Here is a 17,857-nt window from a genome sequence, read left to right as displayed (position 1 = left end):
AAGGAAACCTTGAGTATAATCTCTAATGTACATTTAGCATTTTCACTCACCTTCCAAGGCCCTCAGAATATTGTGTGTTATGTCTATGTAAATATCGGTGCTGCCAAATGAAAGAATGACTTCCATTCTTCAGTTAGAATTGATGTCAGTAATAGATGTGTTGTAAGTGTGGAAACACTGCCATCCAATGGTCACATTTAGCACTACAGTGCTCAATTGGCATATATTTGGTAAGCATTAGTCAAGGGTGCCAGCTCCTCTCCATAAAAAAAAAAAAACGTATTTGGCCAGAATTTTATTGTTTATTATTGTTATTCCTATTTTAAAAGACGAGAATTCTCGTCCATGGCACTGAATGAGTTAAGCATGAGAGAATACATTTCACTTCAATTAATATATTCACTTTCACCAGGTAGACAAAATACCCATTTACCACCCGGTTAGTCAATTTGTGAAAATGGCTTGTGAACATACATGTACATCATTTTAAAGACACCAAACTAAAAGGAAAAAATCATTTTATACAATTGTTATTTTGTTAATATTTTCCACACAACACAGTAAATGTCAAGTAATTTGTTGTTTCCTCATGGGAGTTTTCTACAGTGCATAATATATGGGCATTGGCTGTACATGAATTTGTATTTGTAAGACGTTCGCTACGATACAATGAATTATTATAATTTTTTTAATAAACTGAATTGTAAACTGATTGAACAAAATAACTTCTAGATGTAGACCTTTCTCAACCAGATGTGTAGGAACATAAACAAGCTCATCTTTCAAGTTAAAAATATAAAAGCTATTTTGGAATTACTACTACATAATATGAGGACATACTGATAAAACAGATTTGAAACTTCCTATCAAAACCTGTCACGTAATGAAAACTCAATGAAGTGTTTCTGTCCCAACCCTCGATAATGCTACTGGCGCTAAAAAGGCAAAGGGAAATCAAAACTATTGGCTAATGTTAGCATGTTAGCATATCTACCTCACCATTCCAGGGTTCTGCCTGGGATGGGACTTGAGGCCCGAATCGCTGCTCCTGCGTGGAGCTTGCATGTTCTCTCTTTGCTTTTGTGGATTTTTGGGAATTCCACACTTTAAGCCTGTTGGCTAACTCCAAAATGGTCAGGAGTGTGTTTTGATTGTACGCTTCATACAAGATTTATAGTCATATACCATTTGTAAGATAATACATTTCAGTTTATTAAAAAATACCCACATTTAGTATTAAAAAGACCATATATATTTCAAATCTATTAAATAGTAGAGTCAGTCATTACAATCACATGGAACATAACGGGGGAAGCAGAAAGAGAATTCGACACATAAGAGTGCAATATTCAAGGTACATTTGAAGTGTTTGGAAAATTGGGGGCATTTGTTAAAATACAAACCGGGATAATTTCACTAATGTTCCTCATTCACACTTTTAGCTGCTGTTCTCAAAATTGACATTTCAGGAGATGTGTGCGTGTGTGTGTGTATGTGTGTGTGTGGTTTCAGAGTCTCTTTTGGCCCAGTCCAGTCAATCCACACTCACTGTGTGTGCGCTGATGTTTGTCGGGTCACTGTCTCCACACAATAGTTTGGTTTTTCCGAAGGTGTGAATCCCGGAAGGCACGCGCACCGATAAGAGCCCACCGTGTTGATGCATTTTGCATTTTTACACAGTGACATGCTGTCGTTGAGTTCCGAACATTCATTTACATCTGGGAATAAAGCAGAAAGAGGGACTTCAGTAATAACGCACATTACAGGATACCGCCCTAAGGCAGCTTTCTTGCTGATAAGAACGTTCTTGGATGCGTTTCAAGTAACCATGATTGAAAAGCAAATTTGAATTCTTTCTCTGATTGGGTCTTGGCCAGGAAATGCAAGATAGAAGTTTTTTTTTTTTAATTCCCTAATTAAAGACTTTTTTTTGTAAATTCAACCTCAGCAGTACTTTGTTTTCACTTGTTATGTATGTGACAGATGAAATATAGACAAATGTTAATGAAACCCACACAAAGGTCATGCAATCCTTTTGACAGGTTCACTCAAATTCCTAAGATTTGCTTTTTTGCTTTAATGATAAATGCTAATGTAGTGAAAATGCCTTAATTTACATTGGATCATTAAACCAAGAGTGGTACCTGGAGGGGTAAAAAGTATAACAAGTGCTTCATGATGCTTAATTTGTCCATCACTACAATTAACTTGACTGTCTTGCGGATACAAAATGTACACAAAAGTGGACACAGATGAGTAGGCTGAACTCATTTGACAGGAAGGACTGTTCTCTTACCAAGGCAGGCCATGCGGGGAGGGTCCAATGTGTAACCATCAAAGCATTCACAGGTGTAACCCTCTTGTACGCGAACACATCGACCATTTTCACAGCCGTTCAATATCCCGCACTCTTCTGCTCGCAGGCCCTCGAACGCCTTCAGTGGATCTGTCACATTCATGATGACAAAGTTGACACTATTTCTTATTTGAGCCCCGGTCACCCCGTTATTGTACAAAAATTGTAAAAATGCGATAATAGCAAAAGTAACTTTTGTTACTTTTGCTATTATCGAATTTTTACAATTTTTGTACACTAACGGGGTTATTACGGGGGTTATTATTCACTAAAAAAGGAAAAAACATGATAAACATGATAAAACTCAAAATTACAACCTTGGTTAATATAGGATGAGAAGTAGATATCTGGTTAGACTGATCTCCAGTTTGTTGAAAGACAATCACGCATTTGGTATTGTATGGGAATACAGTCAATTCCACTGGCTGGCAGAAAACTACAGTATGTGTACCACTGCACTGCTACTACTCATGAATACTGATGGATGTCTAAAATGATATTTGATTGTGTTCTCAGTATGGGACGCAGTATGATGGATTGGAGTTTGAGAATGCTGAAGGAGCAGCAGAGTGCAACCTTACTCACACAAGATGGCAGCAAAGCACCGAAGAACAAATTTTTGTGGTCTGTGGGAAAGCTGCTAGGGCAGTGCGTCCCTTTTACACATACATCAACTGTAAGCAATAACACTTGCATTGCAACAAGTACAAATGGGTGGTTGATTTTTTTTTTTCACCTAAAAATAGTTTACGTTCAGACTTGGGTAGTAATTAATTGCTGTGACGTTATATAATCTGGATATAAGTAAAAAAAAAAAATACTGGCAGTATTAGCAATTCAAAATGAAAATACTTACATTCCTCATTGTCGTAAAAGGGCAAAGCGGGATGATCCTCGGGTGATGGTGAATAGTCTGGGCTCACTTCATATTCATGGACCGGACCGGCCACAAGGGCGTCGCGGCCGTAAGGATGCCGCCCGGCAAGGTTACACATGGACGCATAATCAACTAAAACAGCAGAAAGAAAAAATGCTGAAAATAAAAGCTTCCATTTTATTGTATTCTATTCTATTAATTGTGCCGTTTTTGTAAAAAATGAGTAAGTTTGTTAAAGCTTTTTAAATATCAGTGTACATTATAGATGTCTGAACATTTTGAACACTATTTAAAATGAATGTTTTGATTTTTAATGAATCAAACTTTTAGATATGTTTATGCTGGGTTCAATACTTTAATTAAAATCAGTTGAAATCATAATCATCCAGACTTACCGAGGGGGGGGGGATGATTTTTTTGGAGGGGGGAGGTCGGCATATTACCCAGCCCTAGTTCTGGATCAATAAATAAATAAATGACTACAAGTAATCACTCAGCTAGCCAGGTGGACAAAACCAAACCCCACATCTCTGAATAAGAACCACGACAACTATGAGATCCAATCATCATAGTCCATGATGTCTAGACTGTGTCGTGTTCATTTTACTGTAATGTCTGGGCCCCACTAAGAGCGTATCAGTTGATTTATAATTCATCAAAATGATAAATCGCTTGAGATCAAACATCTTGTTTTCATTACGGTCCTCATTATATCTTATCAGGAGAACCTTAGGAAAATGTAGCATCATTTAGTAGCATCACAAAGGAGATAGAACATGGAAAAATAAACGAAGACTTGATTGCTGTTGACGGATAAGAAGTTCTTGGGTCCACTTATTGCATCGTGAAGTGGTTAAAACTCAAGACAACAAAGTGACTTTTAAAGTTCCAGCTCGATAAACAATCAAGTGCTCATCCAGCAGCCAAAGTGTTGATGCAAGGTGCAGATGAAGATCAATGACTACCAATAACGGAGAGGACAATGGAAGCAGGGTCTCGAGATTACACATTGCCAATGGATACAGCGGATTACTGATTCAAGATCCGATGTCTAAAGAAGCACCTAAATCGGTCTGTTTTGTAAATCGTAGAAAATAATAAATCACAAATCATGTTGCCGATTAAACCCGATTTAATTTAGCTCGACCTCTTCGTAATCTAGCGTACCTGTGTTTTTGCGTGGACATAAGGCACAGTCCATTCCCCAGGCCTCTCCAAAAAGACAGCAGCACTCTGTGAATGTTGTCTTCCTGTCGGGACCCAGCGGCAGAGTACACGTCATGGATTCTGTCACTTTCTGCCAGCAGATACCCTGGAAGTCTATCTGGCCCACCTCATGTTGGTCTGAGAGCATGGGACAAAAACACAAACACATCAATATTTCTTCGGAACACAGATCCAAAATGTGCACGGAAAGCATGTGCTAATTATTGTTTTAGTTTTGGTTGAGCCAAATTTGGAGAAAAAGGGAAGACTTACCAGCCACATCTGGAACAAAGACGCAGCTGTTACTGTTGGGATCCAACACCATAGGATGATTACAGAAACAAATGTAAGAGCCTTCAGTGTTCAAACACTGCGCTCCAACACACACTGATTCATCAAGGCACTCATTTATGTCTACCAGAAAAGAATCAGAGACAAAAAAAGGATTATTATTTGCTATACCTACCAACTGTAGAATGAAAAAAACTGCTGAGATGTGTTTGTGTTGAATTTAGTTCGAAAGTAACTTGTATCTGTAGAAAATAATTTAAGTGGTAGTCATCAAAAATCTAATTAGATCAAAGTCGTTTTGCACACACATCACACACCTCTACACTCCAGTTTAGCCGGGTCATAGTCCTGTCCTGTCTTGCAGTAACACTCGTAGCCCCCCACTGTGTCCTGACAGAAGCCTCCCTTACACACTTCCTGGCCAAACAGTGTACATTCATCTGCATCTGTAAAAAGCAAGTCAATTAGTACAATAGAAATTTGATATGGGTTTTAGAAAAGGTTCAGCTACATACAGTACTATATACAAGATCAAAGAATTGCTGGGGCTGGGAAAAGATGTCGACCAAGTCGGGTATGTCCACTTTAATAATAGGTTGACTAAAAATATAAGCCTTCAAGCTCTGCCGGAGCCACGTTAGCAGCAAAGTATTCTGCATGAGCTTTTCTTGCAATGATGTAAAAAAAAAAAACACATTTTCAAAGACTGTCTTGCCATATGGCTTAATTACTTGCCTTGGTGCCCCCACATAGTGGCCGAATGGCTGATGATATTTGTATGCCAAAAAAACTGCTTACTGATTTAGTCGTTGGTCTGGCTGTTATTAGACATAGCTAAGCTTCTCAAAATAAAGGAAAGAACTTCCCAAAAAGCGCTAGGGCTGTATTATGTATTAAGTTAAACTGTCACTACAAACAGTCTATAGTGGCTCGGTTTTAGGTACGCAAATTTTAACCAGTAGGAGGGCAGTCAAGTGGTAAAAGTGCAAAGTCTGTTTGTCAAGAAGAAGCAGCAGCAGAAGACTTACACGAATATATTTAGTATATGCAATATATTGAGTGTGTAATGTGCACATAACATTATGTACTGTATGTGGGAAATAAATATTTGTATTTGTTGACCTTAAATGTAATCACTACCAAGCTAATGCTAATCACAATTGATAATCGATTAGCATACAGTAGACAATTGTATTGGTTTCTAAAAATTCATATGTATCTAAAGTAATAAATAGTGAGTATTGCCACTCACTTCACATGTTACTTTAGTAGATTATAAAAACAAAGATCAACTCTTAGGGGCGGAGGATTCCCTGATTATTCTATCGAATTTTAGAACGAGTCAGTAATGAAAGTCCAAGCACTGATAAGTTTCACTCATTTATAAATGAATCTGAGGTTTTGATAAATTGTCACACTTGCACCACAACATTTGTTTCTTTAACTTACTTTTGTAGCTCTCAGCTGTCGGGACTTCATAAAGCAAATCTCCACTTGGGATAAATCCTTTTCCAGATGGACACATCTGGTTGAAGTGGTCTGAAATGAGGCAGAAAGTTGTTAATCATATTGTGGAATAAAAGGATTGCTAACATCAACATTTGGCAAAAGTCATTACATTGATTTGATCAACAATGAGAACAATGAACTTTCATTGAATTATTTTGATGATGATTATTATGATTATGCTTACCTGTGCCATTGACAGGACAGGGATAAACCTCACAGTTATCCCCCCAACCGGCTCCCAGTGTGCAGCAGCACTCTTGCAGAGTGACATGGCTGGTTAGCACACTCTCACACAAGTTCTCATCATTCAGATTGAAGTAGCACTCTTTACGCTCTATTGGTGACACTGAAAGGCAAAGATGCAGAGAAGGTTTGCACGAGAAAATCAGACATGTCGCTAGAGTAATTATTTGAAATATGAAAACAAATGTTCTCACAGTTACAAGAGACTGCAATCAAACTAATGATACCTCAATTTTAATCATTTTAATACCTCAATCGTATTTTGCACGAAGATTGTTTAAAATTTGTGGGGCATAAATTGTCCTCCAATTGTGGAAAAACAGAGTCCTTTATGACTGACATTATTTAAAAAAATAAAAATCTGTCACCTGTGGGAACGGGCTCACATCTAGCGACCATGACATTATATTCTTGACCACTCGGACACATGCAGAGGAAGGAACCGTCAATGTTCACGCACTGAGCTTCTCCGCATACGCGACTCAGAAGCTCACACTCATTAACATCTGTAGAGGAAAGAAAAGTGTTGACAAATGCAAAAAACAAAAGTTTTCTTCATCAACCCAACCCAACTGTAACAAGGAAAACCCGTAGGGTACATTTTTTTTTCTTTTTAATTCCCCCTTCTTTATTTAGGACATTAAACATTAGCTGTAGAACTGAGAAAAAACATTGACCAAGTTGGGTAGGTTGATTTTGAAAACAGGTCACCTGAAAATATTCGCCTCAAAGCTTCAAATGATGTTTTTGCCACCATTTTCGACACGAACCTCTCTTGCAGAGGCACGGTGTTGCTAGTACAGATAGGTCCACTACCAAGTGGCCAAATGGATGATACTATTTGTGTGCTTTAAAACATATTGATATTGTAGTTGGCGGGCTTTAAGCACATGGCGCTTCCGAAAAGAAAGAAAAGAAAGCTTTTAACTTCTCGAAAAGCACTAGGGCTGTATTCTCCAATATAACATGTCAGTGCAAACAAGCTATTATGGCTTGATTTTAGATTTTCAAATTAAAAAGAGAAGGCAACAGCAGCAGCAGATGAAGAAGACAAACAGGAAGTTATTAACCTCACTCTAGGCAGTGGAGCTGCCTCTTAGGTTTACTAGCCTCGTCTATAAGTGACTTTAAAGACGCCATTACATGTGGAATGTGCATATAACGTTATGTAAGTGAATGTTAATGTTTGTTGATCCTAAATGCTCATCACTAGCGCTCTATTGCTAGACGCAATTGCTAACTGTTTAGCACAATCAAATTTTGTTTGTGTCCAATATGTAATTCATTCAAAACATTAAAAAAAAATCAATTAATTCTTTTGCGGGAGTGCGTGGGGGGTTGATTACTCAATAGAACAATCGATAGGAAAATAATTTGAAAAAGATTTGATCGTGGCAGCCTTCATTAGATGACAATTCATAAACTCTGATTTAAGTCTTATTCATATGATGCAGCATTTGCCACTTTATCTAACAGTGACCTGTCTGTCAACGTGACCTTGATTAGAAGTCTGAAAAACCTGGCAGTGTTGATGACTACACTGTTGATGAATCGCGCTTCCCATATTAATGATATATAGCCCCTTGCATAAATAGTCACCGCCTTCACTTAAGTCCAACTTGGATTCAATAGAGTTCCACACTCAAAATGATTTACACCCGATGATGATATAGTAAAAAAACAATTTGTTAGATACAAATATTTTATGGGAATAAATATTGACATCCTTAGGCTATTTTAAAGCCACCTTGCACACCACTCAAATGAATTAAATTGCGTACTCCAATCGAGTGCTATAAATATGTCAAGGAGGATGAGTGGAAACGATGCACTTGTGTTATTTGAGGATTTTTACAAACGTTATGTATGTATATAGATTTTAAGAACATTCATCGATCAAAATCTGAGATACTTTTCAACAGACATTTTTTTTTTTATCACACTGAAACGCTTTTGAATCTGCTCGCTATTTTTCTTATCTCAATATTTTCCGCGCGCTTAACAAACGGACATTTGTGCGAGGCCTGCGTTCTTTTCCAGAAACGAATACTTCAAATTCAGAGTGTGTCACGGAGGTAGCCGACCTTGATTTAGAGCGCCACAGTCAATCTTCCTGCGTTTTCTTGACAGATTCATCCTCATGACGGAGCCGACCATGGAACCTCTCATTAAATTGCATGTTTAAATTGACTGCAGGATATTTGAGAAGGAAATGTTGATGAAGCTTTTACAGTGTGCAAAGCCGTAAGCCACAAGAAGACCATGAGAGAGTGAAGCAGGATTAAGTGGGCGATGAGGGGAGGGAGGGAAAAAAAAATGGAAAACATAAGTGTCAAGGAGAACCGAGAGAGACAGAAAGGAAGGAAGGCAGCTAGACGAGGAGCATTCGAAATGGTTAGCGGTGCACCGCCGCTGCACGATTGTGTGCTTGTTTGTAAGTGAGTCCATCTGTTCTAGCCGCAGTGCAGCGAAGGCTTGGCAATGGACGAGGCAGCCGGCTGGACCAAATTTAGGTGCAACCTAGCAGGACTGCCAGATGACAGATGGGAAGTTTGTGTGTTTAAAACACACACTGCATGGAATTAGAGCATTGCGGTGATTACGGCGAAGTAAATTGCCACTGGGATAGCGGTAAGCGGGAAGGTTCATCGTGTCGAGGAGTAAATCAGAGCAGCATGTTTCCAATTAGCCCGGGGAAAGCTGCAGCATCCATAACCTCTGAGTCCCGTGTACAATTTGTAAGCAGTCTGAATAAGAAGCACTGGATGATCCCTGCTCTAAATCAAGAGGAGGACACATATAGTATTACACAAAAGTTTGCAGATGTCGAAGGAATGGTGACCTCGACTCAGTTTGGGAAAAGTTCTATAAAGCTGAATTACAAACAAAAATCCGTCCACTATTGTGTGGTGGAAATAAAAGAGTTTCGATAAATAATGGATCAACGTTTGGAGGATTCAAAGATTTTGTTATATCGAAAGACATTTCATCAATTTCAAGTAGGCTACCTTCATGTATTCAAATATATGAGACTTACCTATACAGCTTTGACCATCTTGGCTTTCCTGGTAGCCCTGATCACACAGGCATTTGAATGAACCCAATCTATTCTCGCAAAAACCGTGAGGACTACACAAAGTCTCATTCAGTCCACACTCGTCGATATCTGTTGAGCAAAAGAGAACTTATATTACTTCTTCTAACTGGTAAGTTATTTTGCTTAACATACTTTGTCCATATATGTATGAATATTTACAGGTATGCACGTGACTGGTACGCATGCGTGACAAAAATCACGGATGCGTAATGTCGCACGCTTCGCTTTGCGCATTTGCGTACCTTACCTAACTTTTACTGATGACAACAACCTGAGCTGAACATTTTTTTTCCATTTAAAGTGGCTCCAAGAAGTGCTGCGCCTTGATGCACACTTAAATGTGGTGCAAAATTTACCGTTCATACCCTTAGCTAGCAGGGTGGAGCATTTTCAGCCATCCTTCATTTGACAAGAATGAAAAGAGCATGTGAATGTAGCGCAGCTTATGGCTAACAAACAAGCTAACCGAGAAGCAATAGCTAAACTTCCTCTTGCTAGGCTGTGAGACAAACTGCGGGAACAACACAGGCTATGTCTAATACTTTTCTCCTCGTCTTTCATAAACCTAAGTGTCTCATGTCTGTTTATTAAGGCGGCTTGGACTGGCTGTCGGGGCTGCCGATCATTCTCATGCGGGTGTGAATGAGATCGTTTACATTGTCACTCTACAGTGATGGAGAATTTACCTCTGACTTCCTCGGACTATCTAAACTGGGTCCTGAAGGAATCGCGCAAACCATAACTGATGGACTTTTGGAGGATGAAGGCTTTAAAAACGCAACATCGCTGAGTGCAGACAGACAGCGCGCTTAATGTGGGAGAAACACTGAGAATGAGGAAGACTTTTTAATGAAAGAAAGAGTGCATACCAAACCCTATGCATGCTTGCTTGTGTGTGTGTGTGTGTGTGTGTGTAGTATGTGAATTTTAAATTCAAATATTTAACCTTTAGAAAGAGTCAAGGCAAATATGAAAAGGTCAAATATAAATCAATATAAAGACTAAAAAGCCTCTGTAAACATAAGAAGGTTGGCTGATATGGCTGAAAATGTTACACAGTATAAGCATTTCATTTCAGCCAATACAGGCAATTAGTGATTTTTTTTTTTTTTTAATGAGAAAAAGACTCTTATTTGCACAAGACTGGAAGCACACAATTTACCTCTGCATCTAGATTAGGGATGATAAAGTCCAGTCATTGAGAGCCATAAACCTATTTTCGATGTTCCCCCTCAAACAATGCACTTGATTAAAATGATCAGAGTTGGTATTTGGCGTTTGCAAGGCTTGCAGAGGAGCCGATCATTTGTATCAGGTGTGCTAGTTGAGGTGAATCGTCCAAAACAGGCTGGATCGTGGCTCTCGAGGACTGGATTTGGATACCCCTGGTCTAGACAGTCAGCTCAAAAGATTTGTTTGTTCCTTTGTATTACAGAAAATGTTATTACTATTTAAGGAAAAAAAAACAGCGCTGGCAAAGAAGTTAAAGCTTCTGTATTATTAAAAAAAATGTGAGCAACATGCCCGAAGTAACTGGAGGCCATTTTCCCCATCTTAAATGTATAAAAGAAGATTGACATTGCAGACATTAAAAGCGCCGTAATAAGCGCATAAGGATGAGCGCAGATTCTGGCTTCCATGCTGCGGTTATGTCTGGCTTTTTAACGACTATGAATAGGAATGAACAGTTAAATTAAATCAATCCCATAATCTTTCAAAGATGTGCAAAAGTTTTGGGGTTGAAATAGCACTTCTCAATGAGGTTTGTTGAAATGCTGACTTAAGAATAGCTGTCAGACATTTCCTTAATGTCAAGAGAAGACTGACCCCCCCAAAAAATAAGAATTATAATCAGCCAATTGACAACTGTGATAAAGTGCTTGGTGAAACAGTGGTTCCATCTGCGTGCGTTTTCACATCTCACCATCACAGGAGGGTGTATCAGGACTAGCAGTGAATCCGCTCCCGCACACACATCGATAGGATCCCTCTGTGTTGAGACATTCACCATGGGGCGAGCAGAGTTCTGGCTCACCGACGCACTCGTCAACATCTGCAAGGAAAGAAACAGGCTTCCTATTGAGAGGGTGTGTGTGTGTGTGTGTGTTAGTTCTTCATAGACGTCATAAAGTGTCCACACCTGCTAACAGCGCAGTCATGCTTCAATGACCCTTGACTAAAGACACAGTGAGAGATTCCTTCACATTGCTAACCTCTGCAGCTGGTGCCGTCGATCTGTCGGTACCCTTGGGGACAGGTACACGTGTAGGAGCCCATGTTGTTAACACACTCCCCTATGGACTTGCAGGGCTCGTCTTCTTCTAAACATTCATCCACATCTACGGCAAGTGAAAATCAGGTTTTTGGCCAGGAAGGAAAAAAAATCTTTCAGCAATACATATTCTTTCTCGTTGAAAAATACACAGTGGTACCTTGAGAAGAGGGAGACAACTTATTTTGTCGTTCACTTGTGAGAAAAGTTTACTGGTGGTTGCGAAATAAGCAATTTGGCCCCCCCAAAACTTTTTATACCATTCACAATCAAGCCTCTATTCCACTGAGATGCGAACATTAGCGAATTTTGACAAAAGCAACATATGTGCGTTACATCTCAGGATTCGTCAAAGTTGCAATTGTTCTTCAGATCAGGGTTCATCAATGGTAGCTTTTGAGGATCACATGAGTAGCTCGCAGGTCTAGTCTGCATCTGAAGTACAATTGTGAGCTTGAACAAAACCTGACGAGGTCAAAAGAGCTGCCACTTTCGCCAACCTTCGCCCCTTTAGAATAATAAAGGTTTCAGGCAAACATAAAACCAACATAGTTTGCAATAATTGTGTTTTGAATTGTTAGTGTGATCCCACAACTAATTAGGAATCAAGGAACTACTGTATGCGAAGAATGTAGGTGATAAACGAGTTTAAGTATAAAAATATGACGTGGCATCAGAATACTTTCATTTAATCATATTATATGCACCGTTAATTATGACTTTACCGCTCTTTTCGGATATATTTGTGAAAAGATTATATCATGTTCAAGAAACCACAAAAAAACTGCACGGTAAACTGATAATCCCCTTCGAAAAACACTTGGGAAAAAAAAACAATTTTTTTTTTTACATTCAATTTGTAAGAGTATAAAGGTCAACAACTTTTAATACTCAGTAATTTTGACTGTCTCCCTCAGGAAACAAAATTTATAAGGAGCTGGAATTTTTTTTTTTTTTCCAAGCAACCATCTCATTTTTGAAATCAAAGCCAAATTTAAGTGATCCAACTGCAGCCTCCAAAAATGTAAACCCAAAATTGTCATCATTTTGCCACATGTGGATCATGTGGTCAGTCCGATGAATGAATGAAGGACCATTTCACTTAGATATATGCAAAATAATAGACAATTAAAATATTTACAGTTTGGAACCAACATATTCAAATGTTCTCAAAGCCATTAAGATGACAAGAAATTCAAGGTAATAACTCTTGAAAATGCAGAGAAGCGAACCGAAAGTCGTTTCAGGTCATAAATCATCATCCAGATCATAAAGCTGAGAAAATACCAAGATATGCAAACTCGTTCAGACTTTAAAGATTCGGAAACCTAAAATATATTTGACCTTGAATAGAAGTTTATTCAGTTACAATGTAGGGTAAATAAGGGGGAATTTGAAGGTGTTTCCAAACTTTTGATGAAGTATTTTACTCGGGTAGTGTGATTTTTGCCTGTGAAGGTTTACGCTCAGTGTCAGCACATCTGGGTTGAAAGTCGTCACCATCTTTACACACGATTGCAAGCTATGATCTGTGAAACTATGTGAGCGATATTTATGTTTAATACAGTTCACGTAGCACATAGCATTAACCATAGTATTTTTTCTTTCAGAAATGTTTCTTTTCTTGGATTCATGGTTCACAAAGTCAAATGTAGCAGACAGAACAGAGTCAAATCTTTACATTTTCAATTTAACTCGGAAAACCAACAAACTATTGTCTTTTTACTCATTATTTTCCGAAGCGGCAAAAAACCACGGCAGGATCGAAGAGCCACATGTGACTCTGGAACCGTGGGTTGCAGACCCCCGCATTAGTAAATACTATATAATATAGTTTATATACTGTACCGTCACACTGGTCACCGGACAGAGACACGCTAAAGCCTGGCCCACACTGGCAGATAAAGGAACCCTCAGTGTTCATGCAATGGCCCCTGGTACACACGCGTTGATCCTGGCACTCATCTACATCTGAAAAATTCCAAACATTGAAGAGGTATCTCAGAACCCCGTGAAGATGTGAGCCAAAATTCAAACCAGCCGAGGCGGACATCAAATACGATCAAACATGTTGTCATCGCCCTTTGTGGTGCCGTTATTTTTACACAAGTCCTGCACACAATGATGTTGATCTGGCAGTGACATGCAAACATCTGTGAGCTGTGTCGTTCCGTTCTATAAACGACCCTTTAGCATGGTATATTTCTTTCCTGTCACCGCCTCCACACAGTGGCTTGGCATCGCTTGCGCTATAGAGGAGCCACAACCTCACAGCCAGCGGTGTAACCGGAACATTTTTTTACGAGATGGCCAAGGGGTGGCATGCACAGACGGTGTCATGAATCAAAATCATTTTACTTCATCGTTTAAATGTAAATAAGCAGTTAATATAAATAACTGGCAGGTATCAAGTGGTAGAAGAATACTACACGGCACGTTCAAATAGCATAAAAACCACAGATATCTAAATGGTCCCATGGGCGTGGCCAAAACAGGTAGCCATGGCAACAATGTGGCTTCGCTCTTGCTCACATGCTTTTTTTTTACGTAAGCTAAGGTGACAGCAAAAGAAAAAAACTAAACGAATGATGACGGAAAAACGTTTGGTATCTCATTTAAACATATAACCGTATTTGTTCGAGCAGGGTGTGGTAAAAAGGAACGTTGCCTGTATGTCTGTTAAAGGGTAGACAGCTGTGTGAAAGGAGAACAGAGCAAGTTGAATCTGTTCTCTTCAGATAAGGCTTGCATGCAGGTGGATTTCTTTTTGTTTGTAAACTACGCCCTGCTTGAGATTTAAAAAAGCAAAAGAAGAAAGGCTCTCTTGAGAACGGTTTTGTCTGAAATCCCTGTAATGAAACACAAGTTTTGACTCAGGTTTTGTTATTTGTCTCCAGTCTCTCATATTGATGATCTGCCAAATCAGATTGCCTTTCAGGTGTTGAAATTCTCACGTGGAAAGAAAATACCTCATTGCTGGTTGTTTCAGCTTGTCGTCAGTGATATGAAGCATTGAATATAACTAACAAACACACATTGAAACAGCGGTTGCATTGGACTTACCTACGCAATGGCCTCCCTCTGCCAAGAATCCAGGAGGGCAAGAGCCGCAGTTGTAACCCCCAGGGATGTTAACGCAGATGCCAGATGGACACACTGTCCGGTTTGTACATTCATTGATATCTGTCAAAGGTGAATGCAAAGTATAACCAACAGATCATAGCAGCAGGCAGAAAGTTTTACCATATAGCATGAATTTGATGTTAGATCTCCATGGAGCAAGTGGAAGAGTCTTCAATATCTACTGTAAATGTTGTCTGTCTATGATAATACTTGATCTCGTTTGCGCAGTGTGTCATTCAAAACTATAAACTGGAAGAACAATTACAGGGGGCTTATAGAGTCAACTTTGCAAGCACTAGTGATACCGTATTGTCGTATTTATCAAATAGTTTTTGATTAGCATGATGGCGGAGTAAGAATTTCTCTGTGTGGTTTCGTGCTATACAGTACGTGTGACAATAATTCTCTACAATATGTTAATATACATTTGGACACCCCTCTGTTAGAGTAATCCAAAACAGTAAAGCATAATCTTAACAACCAATATAGCACCGCTCATATTAAACCGCATGAAGATTTAAGAAGCTGATAAACTGTGAGTTAGTTATTCTGCACATAAAAAAAGCGTTTTACTATCTTATAAATCAATGGATTGGTTGCATATGTTTAGACCATCATAAACTGTATAAACCAAAACATACCCTCAAAAAGTTCTAACAGTATTCTTTTCTCACCACTACGGAAGAGGGGAGGTTTTTGAGTTTTGGGGGTGATGACCATCAGCTAGTTTGCTCTTGGAGCTCCAAATCAGTTTCCTCTTTGTGGTTGGGAAATTCTGTGTTGAATTGGCAAGAAACCACATAATGACTACCTCATATTTATATCAGAGTAAGAGCGAGGAAACAGGCAGCAGGGAGGTGCGATTTTAGCAACGGTGTGGCCAGCGTGGTTCCATCCAAATTTCCGTCTACTTTTAATTCTCTTGATACTTACTTGATAGCCTGTGGAACGTCTGTGTGACCTGGTGCCTCATCAGGCTTTGCTGTGTCATGCGAAATACAGAGCCCCTCCCCATTGTAGTTGTCCTGCCTTTCGTTATATGGATAACCTTTTTAATCCCGTTTCCACAAACCAAACGCTTAAAGTGAGTGACATTACAGACGAGGAGGCCCCTGAAAATGTTGGTGAACTTCTCCTTTTAACTTTTTCAAAATACAATCCGACTAGTCAAACAATTTTTCAAACAAGTTTAAAAGTTGTCGCTTAATAGTCATCCACCTCTACTGTACCAAGCTCTAGCTTGTGCATATCTTGGGTGTAATCATGCTGGGATCACGTTCTTTAAAATTCAAACACTAACAGTGATGATGTCCAGCTTCTGTTTTGCGAGTGGTGTGTTTGCTAGGGTTAGACTTTCATGGTCTAGTAAAGGATTTTAATTAAGGAAAAAAAACAGAAATCATGCCTTGTAGAATGTATGTTGTAACCGATGAGTGTGTGGAAAAAAAAAACTGGACATACTGACCAACACAAGTTGTTCCCTCTTCATCAACAAGGAATCCTTGTGGACACACACACAGGAAACTACCCTCGGTGTTTTGACACAGACCACCAGAGCACAAAGATGGGGTCTGTAAACATTCATCTAAATCTGAACAACAAACACAACACAGAATCTGGTTAGAAATACAACATTTTCAGGTGATCAGCCATGAAAATATTATTATTTAGACTAAACTTAATTTAGTAATTATGAAGTAATCTTGAACAGGGCTGCTTGAAATTTCTTGCCCCAAGATCTACTTTTCCAGCAGCCGGGGGGGTCAAGATCTTTGGGACGTGATCTGTTTCTTTAAAAGTGCTACGAGACATTATGAGACAAAGCGCTGCCTCTCAAGCCACGGAATCGTAGTCAAAGCCAAACGTTGTGAGGAAGTCAGCTCATCCTTCAAAATAAACCGTACTTTTGGTGCAAGTAACATATGACACGCTTTGAGCACGCTTTTAATTTGAAGTTCTTTCCAGAAGCACAGTCACAGCAACACTTAACCAACTTGATCATCTTTGGTTCCCAGAGGAAGCAGGCTTCGATGTGAGCATCACGTTTTGGAAATGAAGTTCAAACTGTCAATTCAAGGCACTAAAAAAACAACAATCAAGCCAGGACTGACATTCTTTTTTTAACTGACGCTCTTTTTCCTTGATTGCCGGGATTTTTTTCCGCTGAGGCCGGTAGAGGGCGACGCATTGAGCACCCCTAATCTAGAATAAGAAGTGTTATATAGGTTTTGGTCAAAGAAAAGGTCTCTTAATCGTAAAATTTGATCAAAACAAAACAAAAATTCTGTTTTTTGAAAAAAGACTACATAACATAATCTTGAAATTTCAAGGCCTTAAGTATTTTACACTCACCTACACAGGTGGTCAGTGCATCATTCAAGGCGTATCCCTCATCACAATGGCAGGTGTAGCCTTCAGCTGTGTTGTAACAAAGCCCCTGACCACAAATATAAGGGTTGATCTGGCACTCATCCACCTCTGTTTCAATAGAAAAAAGGAAACTTAATACAGCAAAACATCAATTCATTGTGTTATTGATTATCAAACATGCCCATATCTACAATTATGATAATATCATTGAGAGGCATAAACTTTAGGGTACTTTCAGCCACCAAATTGTCAGGTGAACCGGTGGCATGTTAGAGAAAACGCCTTCAAATACATGAGAATGAATGTCTGGACTCTTAAAAACTTCAAACTAAGTTTTTAGTATTGAATGAGTTGATTTGATAACAAAATTATTTTGCACGTCACATGACCAACAGACGAACCGCCGTTGGTTGTTACCCGAGCCTTGGGCACAGGTCATGTCATTTTCGTCAAGTGAACAAATGTGTTTTTATAAATATTCATTATTCAATATTAATCAATTGTAGACAAAAT

The 17,857-nt window shown here is 39.0% G+C and overlaps 1 protein-coding gene across 3 annotated transcripts in view; it reads right to left on the bottom strand.

Annotated features, from left to right (window-relative positions):
• Positions 1 to 282: 282 nt before the first annotated feature.
• The window catches only part of ltbp1 (latent transforming growth factor beta binding protein 1), a 56,045-nt gene continuing 38,470 nt past the window's right edge, over positions 283 to 17,857 (bottom strand). For all 3 annotated transcript variants that reach the window (XM_088421277.1, XM_088421279.1, XM_088421278.1), the window contains 16 exons: positions 17,327 to 17,452; positions 16,440 to 16,565; positions 14,915 to 15,034; positions 13,700 to 13,822; positions 11,793 to 11,918; positions 11,504 to 11,632; positions 9,520 to 9,648; positions 6,851 to 6,988; positions 6,424 to 6,585; positions 6,180 to 6,269; positions 5,048 to 5,176; positions 4,713 to 4,853; positions 4,401 to 4,577; positions 3,213 to 3,365; positions 2,297 to 2,446; positions 283 to 1,718 (listed from right to left, as the gene is read on the bottom strand). In XM_088421277.1, the coding sequence (XP_088277403.1) occupies positions 1,546 to 1,718; positions 2,297 to 2,446; positions 3,213 to 3,365; positions 4,401 to 4,577; positions 4,713 to 4,853; positions 5,048 to 5,176; positions 6,180 to 6,269; positions 6,424 to 6,585; positions 6,851 to 6,988; positions 9,520 to 9,648; positions 11,504 to 11,632; positions 11,793 to 11,918; positions 13,700 to 13,822; positions 14,915 to 15,034; positions 16,440 to 16,565; positions 17,327 to 17,452 (2,192 nt within the window). In that variant the 3' untranslated portion in view covers positions 283 to 1,545. The remainder of the gene's footprint in view (positions 1,719 to 2,296; positions 2,447 to 3,212; positions 3,366 to 4,400; positions 4,578 to 4,712; positions 4,854 to 5,047; positions 5,177 to 6,179; positions 6,270 to 6,423; positions 6,586 to 6,850; positions 6,989 to 9,519; positions 9,649 to 11,503; positions 11,633 to 11,792; positions 11,919 to 13,699; positions 13,823 to 14,914; positions 15,035 to 16,439; positions 16,566 to 17,326; positions 17,453 to 17,857) is intronic.

This window comes from Hippichthys cyanospilos, chromosome 8 (assembly GCF_059441005.1).
Source record: "Hippichthys cyanospilos isolate Australia breed blue-spotted pipefish chromosome 8, RoL_Hcya_1.0, whole genome shotgun sequence".
Classification (NCBI taxonomy): domain Eukaryota; kingdom Metazoa; phylum Chordata; class Actinopteri; order Syngnathiformes; family Syngnathidae; genus Hippichthys; species Hippichthys cyanospilos.
This window is presented reverse-complemented; position numbering and strand designations above follow the sequence as displayed.